Below are 18,152 nucleotides of genomic sequence, written 5' to 3'. Positions count from 1 at the left end.
CAGATGTGCTGAACATGAACACCCTGTGTCACTGACATGTTCTATGAACAATCCTTTCCTTAGGATTTTTTTCCTCCTGCGAAGCTGAGAGGCCTCAGGAACAAAGTGCAAACAAAGATTTTCTGCTGCTGTGGGATGCAGCAGGTGGGGCTGGGATTGGTCTCTGTGGTTGTTTCTCATTAATGGCCAATCCCAGCCCAGCTGTCCAGACTGTCTGGGTCACAGACAAACCTTTGTCATTCATTCCTTTTCTATTCTCAGCTTCCTTCTGCTGAAATCCTTCCTTCTGTTCTTTTAGCATAGTTTTAATATAATAAATATCATAAAGTAATAAATCAAGGTTTTGGACATGGAGTCACCTTTCTCATCTCTTCCCTCCTCCTGGGACCCCTGAGAACACCATCACACCCCTGAGCCCTGGAGAAGTGCCACTAATCCCAGCAGGGTCAGGGCTCTGCCCTCCCCTCAGAGGAGGGAAATGTCGCTGAGCTCTCCCTGCTAACGAGGCTCTGGGATTAATCACCTCAGCACAGCCTCAGAGCTTTATCCCCCACCCTCAGGAGCAGCTCTGGCATGGGCAGAGGGAGCTCAGCTCCTCTCCCTCTCCCCAGGAGCAGCGTTTGTGTGGGCAGGATGATTATTCCAGGAGCAGGGCTCTTGTCTTGTCTCTGTTTAATGTTGTGATTATCCTGTTTCTGCTGTGAGAAATTCAGAAATTAACAGCAAGTGGAGAGGGGTGAGAGGATTTTTTTTATCTTTTCTGCAGGGTTTAAATAAATCCAAACTGATGCTCGTGTTGAGCTCTGGGCTGGGCCTGGCCCCAGGTCCAACAGCAGCACTTGAAAGGCTCCTGGGTAAAAGTGAACTCAGCAGAAGGGGACAGGGAATTGGGGGAGCAAGGCCAGAGGAGGGGTGTGAAGCTGATCAAGGGACAGGATCCAGGCTGGGAGAGCTGGGAATGTCCAGTCTGAGGAAGGAAATGTTCAGTGGAACCCTCACATCACCTGCCAGGAGAGCTGGAGAGGGACTGAGCACCAGGAACTGCAGGGCAGGAATGAATTCCAAGTGGAAAATTGGAGAATTGAGTGGGATTCTGGGGAAGAAATCATCCCTGCCAGAGGAAGGATGTGATCCAGGCTGGGAGAGCTGGGAATGTTCAGCCTGGATTAGGAAAGGTTCAGTGGAGCCTCCTCAGCATCCCAGGAGCTGCAGGAGAGCTGGAGAGGGACTGAGCACCAGGAACTGAAGTGCAGGAATGAATTCCAGGTGGAAAAGGGGAGAACTGGGTGGGATTTGGGGGAGAAATTGTCCCTGCCAGAGGAGGGATGTGAAGCTGATAAAGGGACAGGATCCAGGCTGGGAGAGCTGGGAATGTTCAGCCTGGGAAGGAAAGGTTGAGTGGAGCCTCCTCAGCATCCCAGGAGCACCAGGAACTGCAGTGCAGGACAAGTGGGAATGAATTCCAAGTGAAAAATCTGAGAATTGGGTGGGATCTGGGGAGGAATCCCTGGCTGTGAGGGTGGGCAGGCCCTGCAGAGCCTCCCAGAGCAGCTGGGGCTGCCAACCCCCAGCCCCACCTGGCCAGGGGCATTCCTGCAGGGAGAAATTGGTACTCACACATAGAGCACAGAGGGGACAATTCAAGGAAACCCAATTTTCTGTCCCCAGAGTGACAGCCAGCCCCAAAACAACCAGATCCCTGCCTGCCAACCCCCAGCCCCACCTGGCCAGGTGCATTCTGGTACTCACATAAAAAGCACAGAGGGGACAATTTAATTTTCTGTCCCCAGAGTGACAGCCAGCCCCAAAACCACTGGATCCCTGCCTGCCAACCTCCAGCCCCACCTGGCCAGGTGCATTCCCACTGGAGGCAGCTGGGGAATTGGAACTCACATATGAAGCACAGAGGGGACAATTTTCTGTCCCTAAAGTGACAGAAAACTGCTAAGAAAAGCCCTAAAACCACTGGATCCCTGCCTGCCAACCCCCATCACCACCTGGCCAGGTGCATTCCCACTGGAGGCAGTTGGTACTCACATATGAAGCACAGAGGGGACAATTTTCTGTCCCCAAAGTGACAGCCAGCCCCAAAACCCCCAGATCCCTGCCTGCCAAGCCCCAGCCCCACCTGGCCAGGTGCATTCCCGCAGGGAGAATTGGTACTCACACATAGAGCACGGATTTCTGGTCTCCCACCTGGCCCCCATCCCCCACGGTCAGCGTGTCGTAGCCTCTCTCCAGCTCGAACTCCTCGAAGGTGAGCTTGATCACCTGCCAAGGACACAATTAACACCGCTCGTTAATTAACAGCCAGCCCCGCCCTGCTCAGGGATCCCGCAGCAGCTCCCAAGAGCATCAGGATCTTCAAAACAGCCCCTAAAGTTCTTGGGGTTTTTTGGGGGGGGGTTTTATTTTTAATATTGTATTTATTCACCCATTTTCGTGGGGTTTTTTTTTATAATATTGTATTTTTTACCCATTTTCCTGTTGGGTTTTTTAAAATATTTTATTTATTTATTTACCCATTTTCTGTTTTTTTTTTTAAATATTGTATTTATTTACCCATTTTACTATTGGGTTTTTCTGAATATTGTATTTATTTACCCATTCTCCTGTTTTTTTGTTTTTTTATATTGTAATTATTTTCCCATTTTCCTGGTTTGTTTTTATTTTTTTATATTGTATTTATTCACGCATTTTCTGATTTGTTTTATTTTTTATTATTGTATTTATTTACTCATTTGCCTGTTTTTTTAATATTGTATTTATTTACTCATTTTCCTGATTTTTATTTTTTAATATTGTATTTATTTACCCATTTCCTAAGGTTTTTTTTTACTATTGTAATTATTTTTTACTATTGTAATTATTTATCCATTTTCCTGTTATTTTTTTAAATATTGTATTTATTTTCCCATTTTTTTTCCCTCTGAAAGTTGGAAATGTAACTTATTTAATTTAATTATGAGCTGCTGAAGTGACAGCAAAGCCAGGAAAATGGGATGGGACTCCTGATTATAAAATGATTGGAAGTTCAGTCACATTTGGAGGAGAAAATTCCAATTCCACTCTACCCTGAAGCTTTCCAAGCTCATTCCTCATCTCCCTGCCCCCCCAGGCTCCAGAATTTCCCTTTTGGGATAAATCATCCCCTCCTTGGACATGGAATTTTTGGGGGGGGAATAACCCCAGGAGAAACCTCACCCAACAACATCAATTATGTCAGAAAAGGGCCAGAAATAGCATTTATGCAAATCCCCCAATTAGCATATTCATTTCTTTTCCCACTGAGGTTGGAATGAATTCCCAGGGCACCAAAACCCCAAAAAAACCTGAATATTCCCCAAGAAGGTTTTGATGTTCCCCCTCTGCAGAGGAAAATTGGTCAGTGAGGAGGCCTCAACCCTGTGGATGCAAAATTCCCAATTTTGAGGGGAAATTGGGGGTAAAAATTGGGGTAAAAACTGCAAATTTGGAGGGGATTTTGGGAGCTCTTTCTTTGCCAAAGAGCAGAGGAGTTGGAAAGAATACCTTGGAATGACTGGAATAATTCTTTGGAATTCCTAAATTCAGCTCCCTGCTTCTAAATTCTCTCCCTGCTTCCCAAAGACCACTGGAGTCCAGGAAAAGATTACCAAAAAAAAATTACAAAATATTATTCCCAAGTATTTGATGGGAATTATTGGAAGTAATTCACCCCCAATCCTTCCCTCAGCCAGGAAATTCTGGGATCATCCCTGAGGGACAGGCAGGGAGAGCTGGGACCTTCCCAACCCTTCCTGCTCCAGGAGAGCTTCTCCCAGCCTGGAAATTGAAACTTCCACCAGGAAACACCAAAAACAACAAAAAACCCTCAAAAACTGACATTAATTGAATTAATTAAAGGTATTTAGGAATGGAAAGACAATGGGATCTCCTCTCCCAGCTCAGAAATTTCCATATTTCTGTGGATGATGGAGCAGAACCTGCAGTTCCTTGTTGGGAAATGCTAAAATTCCTGGATTTGACCAATTCCAGTCTCCTTTGGGATTTAGGAAAGGATCAGGACAAGCAGGGAGAGCTCCACAGGGGTCGGAGCTTTTCTTCTTCCCTGCTGCAGGAGAAGTTTTCCCTCCCTGTAAATGACATTGAGACACCAAAACCCCAAAAAACCCTTAAAAACTGACATTAATTAATTAATTAAAGCTATTTATCATTGCAACTCAATGGGATCTCCTCTCCCAGCTCAGAAATTTCCATATTTTTGTGGATGATGGAGCAGAACCTGCAGTTCCTTGTGCTGTGGAATCTCTGATCCAAGTTGGGAAATGTTAAAATGAATTTATTTGACCATTCCAATCTCCTTTGGGATTTAGGAAAGGATCAGGACAAGCAGGGAGAGCTCCACAGGGGTTGGAGCTTTTTTCTCTCCCTGTAAATGACACCCCCAAAAAAATCCCTCAAAAACTGACATTAATTAATTAATTAAAGTTATTTATCACTGCAAAGGCAATGGGATCTCCTCTCAGAGCTCAGAAATTTCCATATTTCTGTGGATGATGGAGCAGAACCTGCAGTTCCTTGTTGGGAAATGTTAAAATTCCTGGATTTGACCAATTCCAGTCTCCTTTGGGAATTAGAAAAGCAGGGAGAGCTGTGGTCTTCCCACAGGGGTCAGAGCTTTTTTTCTTCCCTGCTCCAGGAGAAGTTTTCCCTCCCTGTAAATGACACTGAGACACCAAAACCCCCCAGAAAACCCTCAAAAACTGACATTAATTAATTAATTAAAGCTATTTATCATTGCAACTCAATGGGATCTCCTCTCAGAGCTCAGAAATTTCCATATTTCTGTGGATGATGGAGCAGAACCTGCAGTTCCTTGTTGGGAAATGTTAAAATTCCTGGATTTGACCAATTCCAGTCTCATTTTTGTCCAGCTGGGACTGCCCTGGCCTGGGAAAAGATCAATCCCTGTCCATTTTTCCTGGCAATGGGAATTGAGTGTTTGGTGCCCTCACAGCTTTTTCCAGCCTCAGCCCATGGCAATTTGTGTTTAAATTTAAACCAGTGCAAAAATGTGAATAAACAGCACGAGACAAACCCAAACCTCACTCCCTGCCCCTGGGGGCTGCAATCCTGCTGGATAAAGGGAAAAAAAGGGAAAAATGAGCATTGCTGGCAGAGCCTCCCTGCCCTGAGCTGGGCTGCTGGGGCACCGAGAGATCAAAGGGGCTCTGATTGCAGTAATTACCCTCACTGTTAATTACAGCCCTCAGCAGGGAGGGAGGGACAGGAACTGAGCCTGGGGGGCTGGAAAAACCTGGAATGGGAGGGGCTGGAAAAGGCTCCCAGAGGAGCTGGGGCTGGGATCCCTGGAAGTGTCCAGGGCCAAGGTGGGCAGGGCTTGGAGCAACCTGGGGTGGTGCAGGGGTCTGGATGAGTTTGGAAGCGTCTGGAAGAGTCTGGATGAGTCTGGTTTCTGGAGGTGTCTGGAAGAGTTTGGAAGTGTCTGGATGAGTCTGGAAGCATCTGGATGTGTTTGGAGGGGTCTGGATGTGTTTGGAAGTGTACGGATGAGTTTTGATGAGTCTTTAAGTGTCTCAAAGTGTCTGGAAGAGTTTGGAAGTGTCTGGATGTGTTTGGAAGTGTCTTGGTATGTTTGGAAGTGTCTTGGATGTGTTTGGAGGGGTCTGGATGAGTTTTTGATGTGTCTGGAAGTGTCTCGAAGCATCTGGATGTGTTTGGAAGTGTCTTGGTATGTTTGAAAGTGTCTGGATGTGTTTGGAAGTGTCTGGAAGCATCTGGATGTGTTTGGAAGTGTCTGGATGAGTTTGGAAGTATCTTGGTATGTTTGGAAGTGTCTGGATGTGTTTGGAGGGGTCTGGATGACTTTTGATGTGTCTGGAAGTGTCTCGAAGCGTCTGGATGTGTTTGGAAGTGTCTGGATGTGTTTGGAGGTGTCTGGATTTGTTTGGAAATATCTGGATGTGCTTGGATGTTTCTGAACATGCACGGATTTGTCTGGATGTGTTTGGAGGTGTCTGGAAGCATCTGGATGAGTTTGGAAGTGTCTGGAAGAGTTTGGAAGTGTCTGGATGTGTTTGGATGTATCTGGATGTGCATGGATACGTTCGGAGGTGTCTGGATTTGTTTGGATATATCTGGATGTGCTTGGATGGTTCTGAACATGCACGGATTTGTCTGGATGTGTTTGGAGGTGTCTGAGTGTCCGTCTGTCCAGGAGCAGCCTGCCCAGCTCCCTCAGTGCCTCCTCACAGGGTTTGTGTTCCCAGCCCCTCTGAATGAACTCAGAGTCCCAAAATCCCTCCCAAGCTGAGAGTGAAGAAGCAGAGCTGTACCCAGGAGCTGTGCAGAGTGGTGAGGTGACCCCTGAGTGTCCGTCTGTCCAGGCTGAGCACCCCCAGCTCCCTCAGGGGTTCCTCACAGGGTTTGTGATCCCAGCCCCTCTGGATGAACTCAGAGTCCCAACATCCTTCCCAAACTGATGGTCCAGAAGTACAGCTGTACCCAGGAGCTGTGAGGGCAGTGAGGTGCCCTGGTGTCTGTCTGTCCAGGCTGTACCCAGGAGCTGTGAGGGCAGTGAGGTGCCCTGGGTGTCTGTCTGTCCAGGCTGTACCCAGGAGCTGTGAGGGCAGTGAGGTGCCCTGGGTGTCTGTCTGTCCAGGCTGTACCCAGGAGCTGTGAGGTGCCCCGGGTGTCTGTCTGTCCAGGCTGTACCCAGGAGCTGTGAGGGCAGTGAGGTGCCCCGGGTGTCTGTCTGTCCAGGCTGTACCCAGGAGCTCTGAGGGCAGTGAGGTGCCCGGGTGTCTGTCTGTCCAGGCTGTACCCAGGAGCTGTGAGGGCAGTGAGGTGCCCCGGGTGTCTGTCTGTCCAGGCTGTACCCAGGAGCTGTGAGGGCAGTGAGGTGCCCCGGGTGTCTGTCTGTCCAGGCTGTACCCAGGAGCTGTGAGGGCAGTGAGGTGCCCCGGGTGTCTGTCTGTCCAGGCTGTACCCAGGAGCTGTGAGGGCAGTGAGGTGCCCGGGTGTCTGTCTGTCCAGGCTGTACCCAGGAGCTGTGAGGGCAGTGAGGTGCCCCCGGGTGTCTGTCTGTCCAGGCTGTACCCAGGAGCTGTGAGGTGCCCCGGGTGTCTGTCTGTCCAGGCTGTACCCAGGAGCTGTGAGGGCAGTGAGGTGCCCCGGGTGTCTGTCTGTCCAGGCTGTACCCAGGCGCTGTGAGGTGCCCCGGGTGTCTGTCTGTCCAGGCTGTACCCAGGAGCTGTGAGGGCAGTGAGGTGCCCTGGGTGCTGTCTGTCCAGGCTGTCCCAGGAGCTGTGAGGGCAGTGAGTGCCCAGGTGTCTGTTGTCAGGCTGTACCCAGGAGCTGTGAGGGCAGTGAGGTGCCCTGGGTGTCTGTCTGTCCAGGCTGTACCCAGGAGCTGTGAGGGCAGTGAGGTGCCCAGGTGTCTGTCTGTCCAGGCTGTACCCAGGAGCTGTGAGGGCAGTGAGGTGCCCTGGTGTCTGTCTGTCTAGGCTGTACCCAGGAGCTGTGAGGTGCCCCGGGTGTCTGTCTGTCCAGGCTGTGCCCAGGAGCTGTGAGGTGCCCCGGGTGTCTGTCTGTCCAGGCTGTGCCCAGGAGCAGTGAGGTGCCCCGGGTGTCTGTCTGTCCAGGCTGAGGGCAGTGAGGTGCCCTGGTGTCTGTCTGTCCAGGACAGGCTGTACCCACTCACCTTGGCGGGGTTGAGGGCGGTGATGACCCAGACGCAGTAGGCGTTGTTGTCGTACTGCACGGGGTAGTTGGGCGAGGTGATGACACCGCTGGGCCCGCGCAGGTAGGTGTCACACATCCTGGCTGGGGACACAAACGGGGACACTCAGCACTGGGAGGGCCCTGGGGGAGGGATGAGCATGGCAGGTAGGTGTCACACATCCTGGCTGGGGACACAAACGGGGACACTCAGCACTGGGGAGGGCCCTGGGGGGCAGGGGGAGGGAGGAGCATGGCAGGGAGATAGGAGGAGGTGAAAATGGGGAGGTTGGTGTTTGGGGGGGCTTTGCTGCTCCTTGTGTGCAGGCGGGTGGGAAAATGAGGGGGGTCTGTCCAACCCTGATCCCAACAAACCCTGATCCCAACAAACCCTTGAACCCATTGACCCCTGATCCCATCAATCTGTGATCCAAACTATCCCTGATCCCAACCAACCCTGATCCCAACAAACCCTTGAAACCATCAACCCCTGATCCCAAAAACCCTGATCCCAACAATCCCTGATCTCATCCAACCCTGATCCCAAAAAGTCTTGAACTCATCGATCCCTGAACCCATCGACCCCTGATCCCATCACACTGTGATCCAAACAATCCCTGATCCCAACCAACCCTGATCCCACCAATGCCTGATCCCAATAAACCCTTGAAACCATCAACCCCTGAACACATCGACCCCCGATCCCAACGACCCCTGATCCAAACAAACCCTGATCGCATCCAAACCTGGTCCAAACAATCCCTAATTCCAACAACGCCTGATCCCATCAAACCTTGATCTCACCCAAACCTGATCCCAACAAAACCTTGAACCTATCGACCCCTGAACCCATCGACCCCTGATCCCATCAAACTGTGATCCCAAAAACACCTGAACCCATCAATCCCTGATCCCACCAATCCCTGATCCCATCAAACTGTGATCCAATCAATCCCAGATCCCATTAGCCCCTGAACCCATCAATCCCTGATCCCACCAATCCCTGATCCCATCAAACTGTGATCCAAACAATCCCAGATCCCATTAGCCCCTGATCCCATCAAACCCTGATCCCAAAAACCCCTGAACTCATCAATTCCTGATCCCATCAATCTGTGATCCAAACAATCCCTGATCCCAACCAAACCTGATCGCAAAAAGTCTGATCCCAAAAACCTGATCCCAACAATCCCTGATCCAAACAAACCTGATCCCATCCAACCCTGATCCCAAAAAGCCTTGAACTCATCGATCCCTGAACCCATCAACCCCTGATCCTATCAAACTGTGATCCAACAAACCCTGATCCCACCAATGCCTGATCCCAAAAAGCCTCATCCCAATAAACCCTTGAAACCATCAACCCCTGAACCCTTGACCCCTGATCCCAAAACCTCTGATTCCAACAATCCTGATCCCATCCAAACCTGATCCCAACAATCCCATATCATATCAAACCTTGATCCCATCAAACCCGATCCCAAAAACCCCTGAACTCATCGATCCTGACCCATCGACCCCTGATCCCATCAAACCCTGATCCCAAAAACCCCTGAACTCATCAATTCCTGATCCCATCAATCTGTGATCCAAACAATCCCTGATCCCAACCAAACCTGATCGCAAAAAGTCTGATCCCAAAAACCTGATCCCAACAATCCCTGATCCAAACAAACCTGATCCCATCCAACCCTGATCCCAAAAAGCCTTGAACTCATCGATCCCTGAACCCATCAACCCCTGATCCTATCAAACTGTGATCCAACAAACCCTGATCCCACCAATGCCTGATCCCAAAAAGCCTCATCCCAATAAACCCTTGAAACCATCAACCCCTGAACCCATTGACCCCTGATCCCAAAAACCTCTGATTCCAACAATCCCTGATCCCATCCAAACCTGATCCCAACAATCCCATATCATATCAAACCTTGATCCCATCAAACCCTGATCCCAAAAACCCCTGAACTCATCAATCCCTGAACCCATCAATCCCTAACCCCAACAAACTGTGATCCAAACAATTCCCCTGATCCCAACAACCCCTGATGTCACCCAAACCTGATCCAAACAATCCCAGATCCCCCAAACCCCTGAACTCATCAATCCCTGACCCCATCAATCCCTGACCCCACCAATCCCTGATCCCATCAATCCCTGACCCCACCAATCCCTGACCCCATCAATCCCTGACCCCATCAATCCCTGACCCCACCAATCCCTGATCCCATCAATCCCTGACCCCACCAATCCCTGATCCCACCAATCCCTGACCCCACCAATCCCTGACCCCATCAATCCCTGACCCTATCAATCCCTGACCCCACCAATCCCTGACCCCACCAATCCCTGATCCTATCAATCCCTGATCCCATCAATCCCTGACCCCACCAATCCCTGATCCCACCAATCCCCGATCCCACCAATCCCCGATCCCACCAATCCCTGACCCCATCAATCCCCGACCCCATCAATCCCCGATCCCATCAATCCCTGACCCCACCAATCCCAGATCCCACCAATCCCCGATCCCACCAATCCCTGACCCCATCAATCCCCGATCTCATCAATCCCAGATCCCACCAATCCCTGATCCCAGCAATCCCCGATCCCATCAATCCCCGATCCACCAATCCCCGATCCCAGCAATCCCCGATCCCATCAATCCCTGACCCCACCAATCCCAGATCCCACCAATCCCCGATCCCACCAATCCCCGATCTCATCAATCCCAGATCCCACCAATCCCCGATCCCACCAATCCCTGACCCCACCAATCCCGATCCCATCAATCCCAGATCCCACCAATCCCAGATCCCACCAATCCCTGATCCCACCAATCCCTGACCCCACCAATCCCAGATCCCACCAATCCCCGATCTCATCAATCCCAGATCCCACCAATCCCCGATCCCATCAATCCCAGATCCCACCAATCCCAGATCCCACCAATCCCAGATCCCACCAATCCCTGATCCCACCTCCCCTCAGACCAGCACCCAACCACTCTCTCTGCTCACACTGATTTATTTCCTTTTTTCCTCAAAAACCCTTCCCCATCCAGGCCAGGGATGTCACAACTCCTTCCTGCTGTCCCCAAATCCCCACTCCCTTCCTCCTGCAGCTCAAACCCCCAAACCCTGCACAGCCAGGATTTATTGGGTCAATATAAAGTATTTATCAGCTGGTTCCCTTCTGTGGGCTCAGAACTAAGGTGGAAACTCAGCTCTGCATCTTCAAAACATCTCAGGTACAGGAAAAGCTGGGAAAAGTGCTTAAGCAGGGGAAAATTTGCCTGTGGAATGCCTTTGATGTAATATTTAGCTGAAATATTCCACTAAAAAAAGAAAGAATGGGGAAAAACATCCTGGTTCTGGAAATATCCTCTGCTGTGATGGAGCCTCAAAATTAATTTATTGTTGAAGTTTATTAATTTATTTAAATGTAGAATTTAATTTAGGAGATGTATTTGCAATTTTGGAGTCTGCAAAGGTTTTTTTTTTTTTTTTTCCTCTGTAAAATATAGAAAATAATCTCCTGCCAAGCTGGGAATGGCTGGGAAGCAGCTCAGGAAGGAGCTGAGGTGGCTTTTCCTGGATGCTGAACCATTTCTGCCTCATCCCCAGTGTAAAAAAAAAGGGTAAATCCCATTATTCCCAATTTTCCAGGTGGGATTAAGTGACTCTCCCAGGATCCAGAGGGAATCTGCTGAAGATGGGGAAGCTGCAGAACTTTGCTCACTGGGGATTAAGAAATTATTGAAGCCCAAGGGGTTAAAATCTGGAATTTGAGAGAAACGAAATTTAAAAAAAAATGGCCCAAACTGGGAGGAAAAAGTGACAGAAAGCTGAAATAAAAATCAAACTTTTTAAATAGAAAAAAAAAACCCCAAAAAATTAAATTGATTCACAGAACCAGAATAATGCTGGCAAATCCTTTCTTATCTCTTGCAGGAGGACACCATAAATTTCCTTTTCTGTGTCACACATTTATGCCAAATATCCTCTTACACTGATTCAATTTATTCCAGGCTTGTTTCAAGAATTACATGGGATTCCAAAGCCCTGAAAAAATCTGCAGATGGAATTAAAGGAAAAAAGAGCTGGGGAAAAAAAAAACCAACCAAACCCTATTTATGATTTTAAGAGCTTTAAAGGGATTCAATTAAAAATATTACAAGTTGTTCTTGATTAGCATTACAAATATCACAATGTGACATTTCAGAGAGGGAATGAAAACAAAATGGGCAAGGGGAAAATGGGGAAAAATGGGGGGGAAAACGGGGGGAAGATGGGAAAAAATGGGGGGAAATGGGAGGGAAATGGGGAAAATGGGGGAAAAATGGGGGGGAAAAATGGGGGGGAAAAATGGGGGGGAACCAGCTGGAGGGCGTGGGAGGAGCAGGATGGTCCAACCCAACCATTCTGGGATCATTTGACCCAGGGGCAGGATGGGTGATGGAAAAGGGACAGGAAAGAGCTGGGAATTCCCACAGATCCCAAAATCCAGCCAGGCTGAGCCCCCTCAGGCTGCCCCACCCCTGGGAATGTCCAAGACCAGCTTGGAGGGACAGTGGAAGGAGCAGGATGGTCCAACCCAACCATTCTGGGGTTATTTGACCCAGGGGCAGGATGGGTGATGGAAAAGGAACAGGAAGGTACAAGAATTCCTAAAAATCCCAAAATCCAACCAGGCTGAGCCCCCTCAGACTCCCCCTGAATCCCTTGGAGTGGGGGAGGGAGCAGCTTGGAGCAACCTGGGACAGTGGGAGGAGCAGGATGGTCCAACCCAAACCACTCTGGGATTTGACCTGAGGGCAGGATGGGCGATGGAAAAGGGACACAAATCCCCAAATCCTGCCAGGCTGAGCCCCTCAGAGTTGTCCTGAATGCCTGGGAGTGTCCAAGACCAGCTTGGAGGGACAGTGGAAGGACCAGGATGGTCCTCAAGGTCCCTCCAACCCAAACCACTCTGAGATTTGACCTGAGGGCAGGATGGGTGAGAAAAGGGACAAGAAGGAGCTGAGAATTCCCACAAATCCCCAAATCCAGCCAGGCTGAGCCCCCTCAGGCTCCCCCTGGACCCCTGGGAGTGTCCAAGACAGTGGAAGGAGCAGGATGGTCCTCAATGTCCCTCCAACCCAACCATCCTGGGATGATTTGACCCGAGGGTGGGGTGGGTGATGGAAAAGGGCCAGGAAGGAGCTGGAATTGCCCCAGACCCCCCAGCCCAGGTGGGCTGAGCCCCCTCACCTCTGCAGACGGGCCGGTGGTCGCTCCAGGCCACGATGATGTCGCTGACTCTCTTGCAGGTGATGCTCTTGGAGCCCTGCAGGTCGTAGCCCTCGTTGCAGGAGAACTGGATGCTGGAGCCCAGCCTGGAGAGGGGACAGAGGGGACATCAGCCTGCTCCTGCCTGGGCCACCCCAGGATCTGGGGCCAGAGCCATGCCCTGGCCCCGCAGGCAGCAGCAAGGGAGGAGGGACCAGCCCTGCCTCCCTCTGCCGTGCTTGCCCCAGGTGCTGCTGCCCAAATCCCAATTTTTAGTGACATTTCAGGGGGAATTTCATCCACAGCCCTGGGAGAGGACACGCTCAGCGTGCTCATCAAGTGGAATAAAAACCTTTATCCACTGCTGAGAGTTCTGCTCTTTGTTCTGTGGTTTGGACTCTGAGCTCTGCTGTTCCTGCTGCTTTGTTCTCTGGGGTAGCACAATCCAGCCTGCAGCAGCTGGGAATCCATCCCGTGGAATTCAGGGACTGGTGGGATTCCCTTTCCTCTGCCCTCCCTCCTTTGCTGGGTTTGAGGAGAGTTTGACAGACTGGGGATTGATTGAGAGACACTTTCCATGAGCAAAACAGCCCTGGGCAGCAAAATCAGATGAAATATTGATTCCCCAGGGCCACCAGCAGCTGGGGCACCCCTGCAAAGGACAGCTGGGAGCTGGAAAGGAGCAGCAGCTCTGGTCTGAACCTTCCAAGCCCCAGTTAGCTGGCACCACAGACTCAGTGCCAAGGAACCTCAGCCACCTCAAATCCTCTAAGGGCAGGGCCATGCTGGGGCTTCAGCTCATTTGAAAAGTGATTTTTATTTATTTTTTTCTTTTGGCTGTTTCAGTTATCCAAGGGAGGGATGGACAGCACACAACCAGGATTGGGAAAGGATAAAAATAAAAATACTCCAGGAGATCTTTGGAGATCCTCACGTGGAAAGGGTTTTACAAACGTGCTGCCCAAAACTGGGCAGGGTTTTGGGAGGGGGACAGAGCAAACAGAGCCCCCCACACCAGGAGCAGCACAGCCAGGAAATGTTCTTACCTGAAATCGTTGCCTATCCTTTTGCCTCTCTCGGGAATCCCAGGGTCTGGACACAAATTATGTCCCTGGGACACACCAACCTGAGTTACTACAAAGCAAAAAACAGCACATACAGAGACAGAAGAGCACAAGGAACGTTCTTTCAGCAGCTGGCTCGGTGGGTGTGGCGAGAAAAATGGCAACTGGGAGCTCAGAAACCTCCAAAGCTTTATTCCAGAAAAACCAACAGCTCTGCAAACCAATATCCTGCTCAGCTTACACACCTGAGGGTTTTCTAGGAAATGCCAGCTAGGGACACAGTTTTCCCTCTGTTCCACTAGAGAAATACCTCTGGAAAAAGTTGAATTTTTGGTATTTTTTCCCATTCTGCTCAATGGCACCAACCACAGAGCCCGTTTGCCGTGACCAAGGTGACTCCAAGGGGACCTCACAGCCCTCCAAGCCCAGCCCAGCGTGCCAGGGAAAGAAAACAACTCCATGGAAAGGGAGGTGTGTGATCCCAGGGGGAAAAAACCACGCACAGAACGAGAGGGAGAGAGGAGAGGGGGATGCAGGTCGAGGGGTTGAAAGCCAAGTCATTTAGTTGGAACATGGAAGAATTTATGGAGCAACCTGGATGCCAACAGACATGAAAATCCATGGGGTGGTGGCCAGCACTGCAGAGAGCTCCCAGCTCCATCCTCCCCATTTCCAGCCCTCTCCAACCTGCCCGAGGCACAGGAGGGGTCAGGGTGGGGGACCCTGGGGCTCCCTCAGCCCTGGCACAATCCTGATTTCCAGGCTGAATTCCAGCACAGCAATAAAGGATAAAAGTGGGGGGGTTGCCACGGGAATTGGATGGGATTTGGTTTTCTCTGCACCCAAACCAATTTCTCAGCCATGATGCTGAGTCACTGAAACAGCCCCATTCCCATTCCCATTCCACTTCTGTCCAATCCCTGGAGCAGCCCCATTCCCATCCCACCTCTGCCCAGTCCCTAAAACAGCCCCATTCCCATCCCACCTCTGCCCAGCACTGGAACAGCCCCATTCCCATCCCACCTCTGCCCAGTCCCTGAAACAGCCCCATTCCCATCCCACCTCTGCCCAGTCCCTAAAATTTCCCATGTCAGATAAAAACAAAGCCTGGAATTCAAAACTTTGGGAAGAAACAATCCCAGGTCCCCAGGAAAACAAAGAGAAACAATCCCAGATCCTTAGGGAAACAAAGAGAAATGATCCCAGATCCTCAGGGAAACAAGGAGAACAATCCCAGATCTCCAGGGAAACAAAGAGAAACGATCCCAGATCTCCAGGGAAACAAAGAGAAACGATCCCAGATCCCCAGGAAAACAAAACCAATCCCAGATCCCCAGGAAAACAAGGAGAAACAATCCCAGATCCTCAGGAAAACAAGGAGAACAATCCCAGATCTCCAGGGAAACAAAACCAATCCCAGATCCCCAGGAAAACAAGGACCCTGAGGAGAGTTTGTCACCCCCGCTGCTGAGGTCCCAGCCCAGCTCCTGCCTCGTTAGTGGAGATTCATTCACACCTAAAACCAGGAGAACGGGGAAGATAAATCCCAGCAAGGGCGAGAGGGAAGATATCTCCACATCCTGGGGGTTGGGGAATTCCTCTTTTAAGGAGAGTGAAGGAAAAGGAGGAGATGGGTCAGATGCTCACTGATTTCCCAGCTGGGAATGTTCCTCCAGGAGAGCTCCAAACCCCAATTTCCCAGCTGGGAATGTTCCTCCAGGAGAGCTCCAAAAATCCCAATTTCCCACCTGAGCTCCAAAAATCCTAATTTCCCTGCTGGGAATGTTCCTCCAGGAGAGCTCCAAAAATCCCAATTTCCCAGCTGAGCTCCAAAAATCCCAATTTCCCTGCTGGGAATGTTCCTCCAGGAGAGCTCCAAAAATCCCAATTTCCCAGCTGAGCTCCAAAAATCCCAATTTCCCAGCTGGGAATGTTCCTCCAGGAGAGCTCCAAAAATCCCAATTTCCCAGCTGGGAATGTTCCTCCAGGAGAGCTCCAAAAATCCCAATTTCCCAGCTGGGAATGTTCCTCCAGGACAGCTCCAAACCCCAATTTCCCAGCTGGGAATGTTCCTCCAGGAGAGCTCCAAAAATCCCAATTTCCCAGCTGGGAATGTTCCTCCAGGACAGCTCCAAAATCCCATTTCCCAGCTGGGAATGTTCCTCCGGACAGCTCCAAAATCCAATTTCCCAGCTGGGAATGTTCCTCCAGGACAGCTCCAAAATCCCAATTTCCCGCTGGGAATGTTCCTCCAGGAGAGCTCCAAAAATCCCAATTTCCCAGCTGGGAATGTTCCTCCAGGAGAGATCCAAAAATCCCAATTTCCCAGCTGGGAATGTCCTCCAGAGAGATCCAAAAATCCCAATTTCCCAGCTGGGAATGTTCCTCCAGGAGAGCTCCAAAAATCCCAATTTCCCAGCTGAACTCCAAAAATCCCAATTTCCCTGCTGGGAATGTTCCTCCAGGAGAGCTCCAAACCCCAATTTCCCAGCTGGGAATGTTCCTCCAGGAGAGCTCCAAAAATCCCAATTTTCCAGCTGAGATCCAAAAATCCCAATTTCCCAGCTGGGAATGTTCCTCCAGGAGAGCTCCAAAAATCCCAATTTCCCAGCTGGGAATGTTCCTCCAGGACAGCTCCAAACCCCAATTTCCCAGCTGGGAATGTTCCTCCAGGAGAGCTCCAAAAAATCCCAATTTCACTGCGGGAATGTTCCTCCAGGAGAGCTCCAAAAATCCCAATTTTCCAGCTGAGCTCCAAAAATCCCAATTTCCCAGCTGGGAATGTTCCTCCAGGAGAGCTCCAAAAATCCCAATTTCCCAGCTGGGAATGTTCCTCCAGGAGAGCTCCAAAAATCCCAATTTCCCAGCTGGGAATGTTCCTCCAGGAGAGCTCCAAATCCCAATTTCCCAGCTGGGAAGTTCCTCCAGGAAAGCTCCAAAAATCCCAATTTCCCAGCTGGGAGCTCCAGTAAATCCCAATTCCAGCTGGGATGTTCCTCCAGGAAGCTCCAAACCCCAATTTCCCAGCTGGGAATGTTCCTCCAGGAGAGCTCCAAAAATCCCAATTTCCCAGCTGGGAATGTTCCTCCAGGAGAGCTCCAAACCCCCATGTCTCAGCTGCTGCTCTCCCAGGACAGCTCAGAAGGTGAAGCTTCACAAACATTCCCAGAAGTGCAGAATTCCCAGAGCATTTCAGGCTGTCCCACCCAAGCCAAGCCCAGCCTGTCCCCAAGCCCCAGGTGGCTCCCGTGTCCCACAAAATCCAGCAACTCCCACACACCTGGCTGACACCTAAAAACTGCTCAACCCACCCCAAAAATGACTTTGCAAAGGGGGTTTTGATCCAGTTGGACATGTAGAGAACTTCCAGAACTTCACCCAAGCCCTTCCAGGCATCCCCAAGCCCCAGGTGGCTCCTGTGTCCCACAAAGTCCAGGAGCTCCCACACACCTGGCTGACACCTAAAAACTTCTCAACCCACCCCAAAAATGACTTTGCAAAGCAGATTTTGGACACACACAGGAGTTCCAGTCCTTCACCCAAGCCCCAGGTGGCTCCTGAGTCCCACAGACACCTCCCCAAAATCCAGCAACTGTCCCAAGTGTCCCACACACTTGGCTGAGACCTAAAAACTGCTCAACCCACCCCAAAAATGACTTTGTAAAGGAGGTTTTGATCCAGCTGGACATGTAGAGAACTTCCAGAACTTCCAGAATTTCCAGAACTTCCAGAACTTCACCCAAGCCCTTCCAGGCATCCCCAAGCCCCAGGTGGCTCCTGTGTCCCACAAAATCCAGCAACTCCCACACACTTGGCTGAGACCCAAAAACTGCTCGACCCACCCCAAAAATGACTTTGCAAAGGAGGTTTTGGACACACACAGAATTTCCAGTCCTTCACCCAAGCCCCAGGTGGCTCCTGTGTCCCACAGACACCTTCCCAAAATCCAGAATTCCCCACACACCTGGCAGGCACCTAAAAACTGCTCAACCCACCCCAAAAATGACTTTGCAGAGCAGATTTTGGACACACACAGAGGAGTTCCAGCCCTTCACCCAAGCCCTCTCCAGGAGGGCCTCACCCAAACCCACCAAAC

General features: G+C 50.5%; 1 protein-coding gene across 1 annotated transcript in view; it reads right to left on the bottom strand.

Annotated features, from left to right (window-relative positions):
• CSMD2 (CUB and Sushi multiple domains 2) overlaps positions 1-18,152 on the bottom strand; it is a 238,452-nt gene that overhangs the window by 110,547 nt on the left and 109,753 nt on the right. The window contains 5 exon segments of the mRNA XM_050983373.1: positions 1,943-1,973; positions 2,095-2,271; positions 7,706-7,827; positions 12,975-13,099; positions 14,039-14,126. Of these exon segments, the coding sequence (XP_050839330.1) occupies positions 1,943-1,973; positions 2,095-2,271; positions 7,706-7,827; positions 12,975-13,099; positions 14,039-14,126 (543 nt within the window).

This window comes from Serinus canaria, chromosome 23, assembly GCF_022539315.1.
Source record: "Serinus canaria isolate serCan28SL12 chromosome 23, serCan2020, whole genome shotgun sequence".
Taxonomy (NCBI): Eukaryota; Metazoa; Chordata; class Aves; order Passeriformes; family Fringillidae; genus Serinus; species Serinus canaria.
Note: the sequence above shows the minus strand (reverse complement) of the source record. Positions and strands in the feature narration are given on the sequence as shown.